Source organism: Equus quagga, chromosome 4, assembly GCF_021613505.1.
Source record: "Equus quagga isolate Etosha38 chromosome 4, UCLA_HA_Equagga_1.0, whole genome shotgun sequence".
Taxonomy (NCBI): domain Eukaryota; kingdom Metazoa; phylum Chordata; class Mammalia; order Perissodactyla; family Equidae; genus Equus; species Equus quagga.
In genome coordinates this window covers 3020922-3033965 of record NC_060270.1, presented here as the reverse complement: position 1 = coordinate 3033965, position 13044 = coordinate 3020922, and the positions used below count along the sequence as shown (strand labels likewise).

The 13044-nt window shown below is 38.9% G+C and overlaps 1 protein-coding gene across 3 annotated transcripts in view; it reads right to left on the bottom strand.

Moving 5' to 3' along the window:
* CRYBG3 (crystallin beta-gamma domain containing 3) overlaps positions 1-13044 on the bottom strand; it is a 106172-nt gene that overhangs the window by 62215 nt on the left and 30913 nt on the right. For all 3 annotated transcript variants that reach the window (XM_046658032.1, XM_046658033.1, XM_046658034.1), the window contains 4 exons: positions 3654-9957; positions 1962-2006; positions 1366-1481; positions 341-488 (listed from right to left, as the gene is read on the bottom strand). In XM_046658032.1, the coding sequence (XP_046513988.1) occupies positions 341-488; positions 1366-1481; positions 1962-2006; positions 3654-9957 (6613 nt within the window). The remainder of the gene's footprint in view (positions 1-340; positions 489-1365; positions 1482-1961; positions 2007-3653; positions 9958-13044) is intronic.

The following is a 13044-nucleotide window of genomic DNA, read 5'->3' as shown; positions in this document are numbered from 1 at the left end:
TTCAGATCCCAGGTGTAGACCTGTGCACCGCTCATCGAGCCATGCTGTGACAAGCGTCCCAGATATAAAGTAGAGGAAGATAGGCATGGATGTTAGCCCAAGGCCAGTCTTCCTCAGCAAAAAAGTTAGGATTGGTGGCAGATGTTAGCTCAAGGCTGGTCTTCCTCAAAAAAAAGAAAAAAGGAGAAAAAAAAGAATAAAAGGATTATCATTAATATGATAGTGAAGATTAATAAGCACAGATATTAGCAACCATTTCTAAGCACTGCTGGGACACAGTACAGCTTTACTACATGACAAACAAAACAAAAAATAGGGGAAAAATCAACAGTTCTGTTACCTTTAAGACACGTTTGACAGAACCGAATACAAAGCTTCTCTGTGGACGATTTCTGTGTTGAAGGGCCCAGTCATTATTTAACACCTTTTCCCCTTCTTCTAACACACACTTCTGACCTTGGAAATGTGGTTTCTCATATAAAATCCAGCTGGACAAATATAAAAGCATGATTAGTTATAATCAATTTTCTAAGAAATGAGGCATAAAACAAATGATACTTAGTAAATTACAGACTATCTTATCTACTTAAATTTTTTAGGCTGGGTCATTTCCCACTCTCGGCATTTTGAAACAATGATATATGCTAATTTGAGTATAGACAAACAATATAAGAATAAAAGTGTACACAACTTGGAAATGATACTTCCTGAACACAGCACCACAACCCCAGCCTCTGCCTGTATTTACATACATGTGCACTTTATAGATGCCGTCTACACAAAGCTGTTCATTTATACTAAAAACAATAGTTTAGCAATTCCAAATTCCTCTTCTATGCTAAATTTCTTGTCACTGGGTAATAGAACGCATGTCCCATTTTATTACATGAAGACAGGTGGCATAATAACAGAGATTTTCCCTCATTTTTACACAGTACAAAGAATCCTTCAGTTCCTGAGCATGTCCACTAAACAGTGATTTTAACTATGTGGCCTTCACATTCCTTAGCATTCCACAAATTTTGAACTTACTTTCAAAGCTATGCCTCGTTCAACTGAGGACTTCAGCTCAACTCATCAATTCTGTTCTGCTAATAATACAGTTACAAAATGGTACTGAGGACATGCACTGTATATATTAGGTGCTGCTACTTACTGCTGGCTTTATGCACAAAAACAGCCTATATTTTCTGCCACAGTAAATAAAGAAAACAAGTTATAAAACATTAATAATACTTTTAAATATTCTGTCAAAAACTAGAGGAAAGTGAATGTGACTTTAATAAAAAATACAAAAAGCATTTAGCAAAAAAATACACTTAATTTTGGGAAAAAAAAGTTATAAAATTTTGAGAGCTCTCTTACCAGCCCCTTACAACTTTTATCAGTACTCCATTTGGAAAGGACCATGATGTAGCATCAGGAATATTACAGTAGATCTCTTGTTTATATCTACTTCCCTGGAGATCATAGACAACCATCTGCAACATACAGTAAGTAGGCACAATAACTAGTTTTAAGAATGCATTTAAAATTGCAAAATGTCCTAGCACATAGAAAATAAAATATCCTAAATATATAAAAGGAAACATTACTTTAAAGATTTTATTTTTCCTTTTTCTCCCAAAGCCCCTCAATACAAAGTTATGTATTTTTAGTTATGGGTCCTTCTAGTTGTGCATGTGGGATGCTGCATCAGCATGGCTTGATGAACAGTGCCATGTCTGTGCCCAGGATTCGAACCGGTGAAACCTTGGGCAGCTGAAGCAGAGCATGCAAACTTAACTACTCGGCCACGGGGCCGGCCCCCATAAAAGTAAATATTACTTTAGATGCTAAATCTTTGAGTAAAACAATCCTTTTCTAAGTCAGCCAGAAGTGTTTACTTTAAACTTCCCAAACCTACAAGTAATCTTACTTTCCGTATTTTACCTCAGTCTACCTAAGAAAGTTACTCTTACCTTCCCAGGTCTTGGGTTACACTTCAGAGTTTGTCTGTCAACATTCTGAAATAACAAAAGTGGAAGAAGTAAGCCCTAAGAAACATCAGCAAAAAGATATATAGTTCATTTTCTCAGCAGTCACAAATCCAATCACATATTTACTTGACAGACCATTATGTGCAAGGTGCTGCAGAGGAACTACAGAGACACAAAGATAAATACAAAGGAAAACAATGCGTTGTCTCTGCCCCCTAGAAGCTTGCAGCTTAGAAGGGGGAGATGGACGATCCCACTCACGTGACAGAATCTTCTAAGTGGGGACTAAGTTAAACCTCTAGGTGAAATACGAGGAAAAGGCCAGGTCATGGAAGTCAAGGGGTATGGCAGCAGCATGGAGGTGAAGTGATGGCACAGAGAGGGTCACAAGAGGCTTCTCTGTGGAAGTGGCACTGAGAATACCTTGAAAATTAGGATTTCAATAAGTGAGGAAATGTAGCAGGTTAAGTTGGGGATAGCAGAGAAAAAAGTTCCAGGAAGAGAACATCTTGAGAAAAAGTATGGTGGGAGGAAACAGAGTGTGTAACCAGACCTCAAGGAGACAAGGCTGGGCAAACAGAATTGGCGGCTCTGTACTACAAAGTGAAGAGAGCCCACTTGAGTCAGTAGGCAATAGGGACCATTAAAGAGAGATTTCTTCCAATCTCATCATTTCTTTTAAAACGACTTTGCCTTGCAAGCTACTGGCTGGTATTCAAGTATTACTATTTGCTACTAAGGCTATTCCAGGTAAAGATACAGGTCTTGGGAATCCTAGAGAAAGTCCCATGATCTTGGGAATGCCAGAAAGGAAAGTCCCTGTTCAATGAATATTCTACATTAGACTTTAAATATTTCTAAGTCAAAGGAAAATTTAACTAAATTTTAAGACATTTTCCAGCTATAATGCTTTCAGTTCTTTTTCTTTGAATGAGGCTGTTCATTGCCCTGCTTTGTATGAACAGCAACAGGAACAACTACAGTGAGCAGTTGTTGTCAAACACAAAATATTTTTAAGTATTTAAAATAGTTTTAAATATTAGGAAATATTTTCATGAGACACATAAACTCAATGGAAAGTGACAATTTTCCCACATACAGTACCTGGAGAAATTCAAAATGTTGCCACTTAATTTAATTTGAAAACTAAATATTAGCAAAAAACTGGGAAACAATTTGCTTCTCTCTTACGCCTTTTAAATTATGACTAAGCAATTTTGTTTTCTCAATGTAAAACAGTCCTGCAAAAATACACAAGAGACGATACACTTCAACCAAAGCATAATCTCTGATTTTTTCTTTTTTTTTTTTTTGAGGAAGATTAGCCCTGAGCTAACATCCACTGCCAATCCTCCTTTTTGCTAAGGAAGCCTAGCCCTGAGCTAACATCCGTGCCCTTCTTCCTCTACTTCATATGTGGGACGCCTGCCACAGCATGGCTTGATAAGCAGTGCATAGGTCTGTGCCCAGGATCCGAACTGGCAAACAGGCACTTCAGGCAGCTGAAGCAGAGCACATGAACTTATCTGCTACGCCACAGGGCCAGCCCCTAATCTCTCATTTTTTTTAAAATAATCTTTACACAACCTCAAAACACTGATTTTCTTAATAAGCTTTGAGATCATTTCATGAACCAAAGCACTACTTCATTAGTTAATCATCAAAATCACTCACCTCCGTGAACGGGCTTAATCTGCCTGAGTTGTCCTGAGCATGGAAGTATTTTGACGCTGGTTCATGAAAAATCCCACCAAATCTGGCTCCTTTTTCCAAGGAATGGGTTTTGGAAGTCTGTAAATACTGATGATAAGCACTCTTTAAAGAAGAATGTAACTTAGAAGTAAGGTCAGATTTTTGTAGAAACAAGGCCTTTTCTGGCCACAGACCAATTTGCAGATTAGAGGTAGTAGGTTCATTTGACATTACATATGCATTCTTAGAAAGTCCAGTCCTTTCCTGGTCATCATCAGGGTAAAATGTGATGGAAGGATCTGGCAGCTTGAAGGTAATGGCTTCCCTCCTTCTAGCTCTCAGACTTCCTTTATGCAATGGTTCTTCCTCCTCCTCCTCCTCCTCCTCTTCCTCCTCCTCTTCCCTCTCCCCTCCTACCTCCTGTCCATCATCTTCATCAAAATTCATCTTCAGACGCTCTGATACTGACTGGAGAAGTGATAAGACAGAAGAGGGCTGGTTTGCACTCTCTCTTGATTTTGTGGAGCCGTGATGTCCAGGTGACACCTCACTGGACAGAATGTCCTCCTGAGAGCTGTCATCCTCATAAATGGGAGACAAGGCTAAGGGATAAATTTTGTACCTTTTAGCCTCCACTGATAAGAACACTTCTGAACTATCACTACCAAATGTCTCACCTAATTTAGTATCCTTTTCAAAATGATGGACGAGGTCAGTTCTGCTCTCAGACCTTTCACATGCAAGAACAGGCATGCTGTCAGCAGAAGTATCAGAAAACAAGAGCGAGTGTGTCCTTCTGACTTCTGTGGTAGCATGTTTGTCCTCCTCTTGGAGGGGTTCCTCATATAAGATAGTAAAGGAAGAATTTTCTTGTTCATCCTGAGAAACGAAGGCTAAGTTTGAGTCTTCTCTTTCCTTGTTATAATGTAGATCTCTGGTTTTGTCATCTACTGCAGTAACAGATGTTTTTTTGTCAAGCATTCTTATGGCCTCAGGTTGAAAATTCGGCATTGCTAAGGATGGGTAGCCTTCATAATCCTTACTTAGTGTAGGTGATTCATATCCCCTGAAATAGGAGGTGAGTCTGCTGTCACGCACCATTAAGCCTTCCTTTATTCCAGTGGGCTCTTCCTCCATTTTTCCAACACCCACTTCAGTATACTCGTGGGATGCTTTTTCATCTTCAAATATGGGAGGCATGGCCTCTGCTTGTGTAATGGGCAATTCCAGACCTGTTTCATTCGTTTTCTCAATGTTTACGACTGTAGACAACTCTTTGTGTTTCCTGATAGTCCCGTCAGAGTCTTCTGGGGATGTTCTTTCCATTTCTAACACAGAGAGCATGGGCACAAGCGTTCCGCTTGTCTCTTTAGCATCTCTCTGGCATGCTTTTCCAATTTCTAAGGAGGCAGGTCCTGCCTTCTTGTGTGCTTCTTTCACTTCTAACACAAAAGGTACCACTTCAGTTTTCCTAATCACCCTTTCGGCACCCTTTTGGTAAGTGTTTTCCATTTCCGATATAGGCCTTTCAGTCTTTCCAGTGATCCCCTCCGTATCCTTTTGGTAGATATTTCCCACTTCTAACATAATGGGCATCACCTCAGATTTGTCCACATCTCCCTCAGCATCCTTTGGGTAACTATTTTCCACTTCTAACCTATCAGATGACACCTCGGTCTTTGCAATAACCCCTTCAGCATCCTTTGGGTAAGAATCTTTCATTCCTAATGTAGCAGGTATCACCTCAGCCTTTTCAGTAATCCCCTCAGCATCTTTTTGGTAGATATTTTCCATTTCTGACCTAACCGATGTCACCCCAGTCTTGCCAACATCCCCTTCAGCATGCTTCTGGTAAATATTTTCCATTTCTAATGTAACGGGTGTCATCTCAGTCTTTGCAATATCCCCTTCAGCATCCTTTGGGTAAATATTTTCCATTTCTAACATAACAGGTCTTATTTCCGTCTTTCCAGAAATTACCTCAGCATCTTTTTGGTGAACATTTTTCACCTCTGACATAATAGGCATCACATCACTTTTGCCAATATCCCTTTCAGTATCCCTTGTTTTACAACCTTTTTCCATTTCTAGTATGGTAGGTAATCCTTCAGTTTTTTCAATATACCTCTCAGAATCTATTTGGTACGCTTCACGCATTTTAAAAATGTCAGCTATGGGCTCAGTTTTTATGGTATTCAATTCAGCATCCTTTTCATGTGCTCTTCCCATTTCTGACATAGGAGGGACTGCCTCACGTTTCATAATATTCAAGTCAGCATCCTTTTTATATGTTTTTCCCATTTCTAACATGGAAGGTATAAGCTCAATTTTTCCCATATTTACTTCAGTATCCATCTTATGTACTTTCCCTACTTCAGACATCGTGAGGGGTGTACTTTTATTACCATGTCCTGGCAAGGTTTTTTCAGATACACATACAAGACTATCAGACAAACTGCTTTTGGATGTCCCAGGCACATGGATGTCATCATTTGCAAATGGAGGCCATCTGAAATTTAATACAAGAGTTCTAGTATCCTCTCGTCCAGTTTTGTGATTATCCACACACTCTATTTCCATTTTATCTTTAGAGTCCTCTTGGAGAAAGAAATGTGTTTTTACATTATCATCTAACCCTTTATGGGGTGTGTCTTCAGCTAGTAAAACAGTTTCTGATTCCTGCAAATCTATACTATCAGACTGTCCCACTCCATTTCCAGAAAATGAGGATTTTTGGTAGAGAACTATTTCTCTTCCTTTAATAGACTCTGTGTCACTAACTAAGTTACTTACAGAGAATAATCTACCTAACGCTTTATTTTCACTAATTTCACATGCGCTTCGATTTATTGCCTGTTCTGACACCAAGAACTCCCTGACTATATCATGTGGCTTACCACCATCACTGTTCAGGATTTTTGAAGGGTTAGCCTGAAGTTCATAAGTGCAGGTATCTTTAGTATCTTCAAAAGCATTTGTCAGACTTTCTTGGGCTGAATAAATAATCTCATTGACTAATTTCCTAGCTTGATCTTCTAACAAACAAGACACATTCATTCTATCAGAATCAAAAAGGAGACTCTTCTCACCAGCTGTAGGTGAAACACGGGCTTTTTCTTCCCCTTGGACTTCCGACATGTTTTTCATGACCTGCTCTTCCAAATGCTCCGCCAGCTGGATCCCGGCCCGTGTCACTTCTTGTGGGTTTTTCTCAGGGGTGTCTTCTTTCAGGGTACCTGGATTCATTATGCTGTCTATGGCTATATGCTCCTGGCAGGTATCAACTGTATGTTTGGATTTTAGTTCCTCCCTGACAGAATTAAAAATCTCACCAATCAATGTGTCAGCCTTTTTAAGTAAACCACATTTGAAGTCCAAAAGTTGGTCATGTGCTCTCCCCCTTGCTTCTATGTGCTCAGCAGATGCTTCAGAACACTGCAGGCTTGAGCTGTTAACTGACGCTGAAGGCTCAGCAACTGCTCCAGGCTCAGCTTCCATGGGACTGTCAAATTGGGCAGCAGTTGGGAAATTGAGATACTTTCCAGGAGGATTCCCAACATATTCCTGAAATGGAGTCACTTCGGCCTCTGTTGAGACAGATGTTTCAAATTCCAAATAAGAGCTGTTAGGGTCCAGCAGGTTAGCTAAGGAGGCACCTTCCTGTGTGACATCTGTGGTGACTTTTACAGAACCAAAATTATTGGGAGGGTTATGTGAATGTGCAGCCATGCTAGCTTCTTCAGAGCAACTAGAGGAAGATGACACCCTACCAATACCACCACTTAAGAAATGAGGGTTCTCTTTCTCTCTGAGAGACATGACTTTCTTTTCTGATCTCAGCTCAGAAGGAACATTACAAAAGCTTGAATCCTCAGAAGCAAAAGCCTTTTTTTCCAAACTGGTATCAGAACCCAGAAGAGGTGAATTTACTTTTGTGTTGTCAGTTTCTTGGAATTTTGGGGAAGTATTAGTTAAGCTGAGTTCTGCCATTTCTGAGAAACCAGAAATCTTTTTAGTCCCACAAATATCTGAAGGTTGGCAAATCACCCAAGCACTGGCTTCACAATTTTGCATCATTTGCTTAGTGACATTTTCATCACGAACAGGAGGTAAAATCCCTGATATATTACTTTTGAGAAAAGCAGAAGGATAACCTAAGGCTTCTACCTCTGTTTCCTGTATACCTTGATATTTGGAGGCCAAAGAAGAAATCTCAATTTGGCAATTCTCTTTAAGGCCAGCATTTTGATATTTCTCTGTCACCTCCTTATGATCTATCAATTGAAAACTTTTGTCCTGTTCAAACTCTAGGGAAGTTAATTCTGATAAAATAGGCTTTGCTGGCACATCTGTAATTTCGAATGAAGAAGAAACTGTATCCTGAGAAATGTCTCTGGGCTCTGTTTGGGAAATGGATATCTTAGAGACAGCTACAGTTCTTCCTCTTCCAGAATGTGACTCAACAGGAACACTGTACTGACCATCAACTTCTAAGAAAATCTTAGCAATGTTATCACTTTTTGTTTCCAAGGAAAGAGAATCAGACCTCTTTATGGTGTTCTCACTTGCTTTGGTGTTTGAAAGCATTAACTCTGTTTTATTAGGGTGTTGAGATAAAATGGAACTGCAGTCCTTAGAGATGTGTTCAGACTCAAATCTCGAGTCCACTCCAGTTAAGTGGGTGTCACTTACTTTAAGATCTAGTGGAACCTGGCATTTTTCACTATCAGGAAGAACTTTCTTGGATTCAGGAATTGCAGATGCATGCTCAAGGCGAAGGCAAGCAGGCCTTCCTGCAGCCTCGACTTGTTTTGCCACATTTTCTTCTTTACACTTACTAGACTGATTGGAAATACCACCAGTGTTGACATCCTCAGTTTCAATGAGCAAAGAATAACTCTCATTCTTTAAAAGAGGAATGTCCAACTTGCTCAGCATGCCAACTCCAGAGACAAAGGTAGGGGGTGAAACAGTGAAATTTGATTCTTTAGAGTCTTGGGTAAGAGATGTTCTGGCATCAGGTGAGACTTTGGCTTGTTGAGGACACTCAGAGCCAAGAATAGATTCTGAAATGTGACTTCTATTAAGTTCAAAATTCAGTTCTGGTGTTATTTTATTGTCTAAGCATGCTGCAACCACTGGTTCACTGATACATTTTACAGAGGCAGGGTCCCTTTGATTTATTCTAATAGCCTGAGGCATTTTGCCATGTGGCCTAAAATCAAGCTTTTTGTCTTCTGTTATAAACAATTGGTCATTATCTTTGAGTAATGACTCAATTCTACCTTCTGGAGCTTTTACATGACTTGAAATTGTGGGTTCACCAACTGAGGCACTTTCTGTTTCTTGCCTGATTTCTGTACAAACCAAATTTTCCTGTGAGTCTTGGGAAGATGACCTATTTCCTTCATTGACAAGTTCTGCGTCTGTCTCAGCCTGCATCTGAAAAGCAGGGGTGCTGTTGTGACCGGCAGCCTGCTCTGAGGAGTTCCCTACAGTCTGCTTGTCAGAACACCTGCTCTCTGGCAACCGCAGATCTCCATGCCTAACTGGTTTATTTGAACTTGGAAAATGTGTACTTTCCTGTTTGGTAGTGTCACTTCCATCAGCTTCACTCCAAGAGAAGGCAGAAACACCAGGACTCTCAGGCTCAACATGGTGTTCTCTGTGCACCAATGTCCCATCACTCATCACAGAGCTATTTTCTTTTATTATAGTTTCTGTTGTAATTATCCTCTGAAAGTCTGGACTGGAAGGAACTTCACTACTGTTACTTCCTGTAAACAATGCTAAACATTCCAAATTTCTGTCAGTCTGAGAAACCGGTACACAACTTAAATGGTGCTGTGAGTCAGATTCTCCAGCAGTGGAGCTGGAGTTAGTCACAGAAGGCGGCGATGACCTACTTCTCTCCGGTCCCCCAGGATCGTTTTTATTTAAGACATCCTCGTAAGAAGAAATATTCTCCAGTTCTGGGTTGTTTGTCGGATGTCTTTCTGTGCTGAGATTTATTTTGCTACAATCACAGTCTTCTAATGGACACTCGAGCAAATGTCCTTTCATAGCTATGTCTGTGCAAGCTGATGATGATGGCACCATCCCAGCTTCAATGTCACTTCCAGGGCCAATATATGTGCTTGCACTAGAGTCAGAATTTTCATTTTCTCTGCCCAAGGCATTCACAGTTTCTAATGCAGTCTGTTGCCTCAAATATTTCCTGATTTGTCTGGGGCCTCGATACGTTGCATATGTTACTGAAGGCCTCTCTAGTTTACCATTCATTTGTCTGTAAAAAGAAACAGCATGAGAGTATCAGAAAATATAATAAGTAACACCTAACAAGTAAGCCCAGAAATTGTGGTGAAGTATATCTTCCAAATACTCCTACTCTTAATATGTACTAATTTGGGGAGGAAATCCTAACATGCTTTAGTTAAATCTATCTTTACTAAAAATAATAACAATAAAGATTTGACAAGCAGCATGTGAATGTCAAGGCAGCATGACTGTCTGAGCTCCTTAGAACTGTTCCCTGTCAGCTGATCATATGTATCTCTCACCAGTTAACGGAGAACACAGGCAGACAAGGCAGGGGCTTGGGTTCCAGTTCTAATCTCAAAGGAGCATTTGTCTGAAAGGAACCACTCTGCCTTTGTGCCTCACATTGGTACCACAAGATCATGGGGATACATGACTGATTTCTCCACCATATCAGAGCATCATAGTGAGCTTCTCTTCCTTTACACTTAGATGTGAATTTGAACAGCAACTTTGAGCACACAGGAGAAGAGGTTTTAAAGGAAACCACCTTGTAAGATGTCTAGCCCACGGTACATACTCGGTATGTATTTAACTCAATGAATGACAAAATCTCCTCAAAAATCCCCTCTCGTGTTAAGTTTTTCAAATATTCAATTAGTGTAATGAGTATTAAATTGTTTGGGTAAATGAAGAAATGAAAAAGGATTTCTAGAAAAAGTTCTCCACTTTTTCTCAACCCCAGCATGAAGTTCCTGATGCTCTCAACACCCAGCCTCCTCTGAAGAACCCACCTCTGGGAGTCCTCACGCTGTGCTGTGCCACCTTCCAGCCCTTTACACACACCATTCTTTCCCCTTTAATTCCAGCCCTGGGGAGAAACTCCAGTGTCCTCCAGGGCTCAGTTCACAAGTTTTCTCCAATGCAAAGCTACTCCGGGACCCCTTCATTCCTAAAATGGGCAGTTAGCCTCTGATCTGTGGGGGCAAAGGACCCTGAGCATTTGTCATATTACATTAAAAAGATCTTTGCATGACCTTCTGCACGAGCCTGGCAGCTATTAGAAGGAAGGCACTATGTCTTAATCATCTTTGTATTTTTAAGTGCCCCATACAAGATTTGGCAAATGGTATGTGTTTCATAACTTTTTGTGAATTAATGAATGACTTAGTAAAGCAATGATAACAAATGCTGAGAAATTTATTTCAGACTGTGTTAATTCTTATAGATATAAAAGTCTTATATTCTGAACTCTAGCCGCATTTCAGTGCCCTGACCATAAAAACGTATGGTAGAAAAATTTGATGTGTGTTCTCATTTTTTCAGATTAAACATATAATTAATAAAACATTATAGAATCCATATGAATAAGAAATCCAGTTATCAGTACTCCAATAGCTAAAATAATGTATTTTCTTCTCAACTTTAAAGCAATAACATTCAGAATACTAGATTTGTCTAAATGATAAAACAGAAAGTAAACTTCCTTTGACATGTAAAATCTTCACCAACTATGCCTTTTATATATTTCTTGAATTTTAGCTGAAATAATTTATTTCAATCTGTAACTGCTGGCCCCTAAAATCATATCACACCACTACTATAAAAAATTGTACTAGTGACATTCACTTGTTTTTACTGCCCACTATAAAGCAGCTAAAGGAGATGTATAGAGAAATGCTTTGCCTTGCAAAAGTGGTTTCGGCTGCCTGAGTTTCAGGCTGGATCAAAGACTGTCATGAAACAAACTCAAAAGCTGAATAAAGTAACCTGTCTAAGAAAACATGCAAGAAGGGATAAATACATACAGGCAAATTAATGTTACTGGAGAAATCCCATATCAAAATACATAAATTATTCAGAAAATATAAGAGCCTTTCAGAGCAACATATGAACATCCAGAAGTCTGAATAAATGACCACAAATTTTACTATTTGGTTGGTTTTTCTTTCAAAGCTTTAACATTTTATACTTAAAACCTACTTTCAAAAGGCTGCCAATTTTCCCCCCAAAAGATCACCAAAATAATTCTGAAGAAATGAATACACAAAGAAATGTACACAATGTCCACAGAAATAGGCAATGAGAGATAAGGACCAGAATTTATCCTTCAAGTACAATAAACAGAGATTCTCTAACTTCCGACTCCCTCCTAACGAGACCTCAAGGCATTATATCTGCATCAATCCAGAAATGTTACTTTTGATCTAAAATGACTTCTAATAAAATAAACTACAGGCAAAAGTCCACTAAATTTCAACTCATTGTAATAATGCCTTTTGGTAGATTTGGGGTCCTTTGTTGGGGGGATCATGTTTTCTATTTTTTCAGGCTTTCTGGGTACTTTCAACTAAAATGATTAAATTGAATTACATTAACTAGTTTAAATTTCTAACTAGATAATCTCCTGTGGCACCCTGGGTGGAAATGTTAAATGCTCGTAACTAAAACGTGCATTCTTTATATACTAAACAACTATGTTATCATGTTTAAAGCACTGAACATTGACGTTTCAAGCTTAGCTTCACGTGTTATATTTAGTTTTTGCAAGTACTCATGAGCTACACTCCCACTTTTTAAAAGGTTAGTCGCACCAAAATAGTCTATTTTCTACATCATTCTTTCACAATTTGTGGTTGAGTTTCCATAATTAAATAGAATTAAGAACATAAAACTGTTCTTTAATTGGTAAATTTTTGCCTGGTAAATAAAATAGAAAATGGAAATGTCAACATATAATTTTAAAAATAAACTGAAGATGGAAAATTAAACAAAAAGATTTATTTTCACAAGCTGAAGAGAGAAAAGGGAGTATTAATTTCATGCATTAGTCATTGTGCATGGTTTGTGCATTGTGCATGGATCTATAGTTTATCCTATATAACCAAAGGTATGTGATCCAAAGAATAGTAAATGGAAATGTCTAGAAATTTCAAATATTTAAGAAATTTGAAAAAATTTTACGCATTTCAGCCTAGACATAACTACCCATCTCGTGAAGGTTTACTAAGCCACCAGGTGCTGCATACAGCTGTGTGCAATTCTGGACAAATCTGACACACCTGACACCACAAAGGTCCACCAAAGTCATGCGCCATTCTGCAAAGAAATTCTA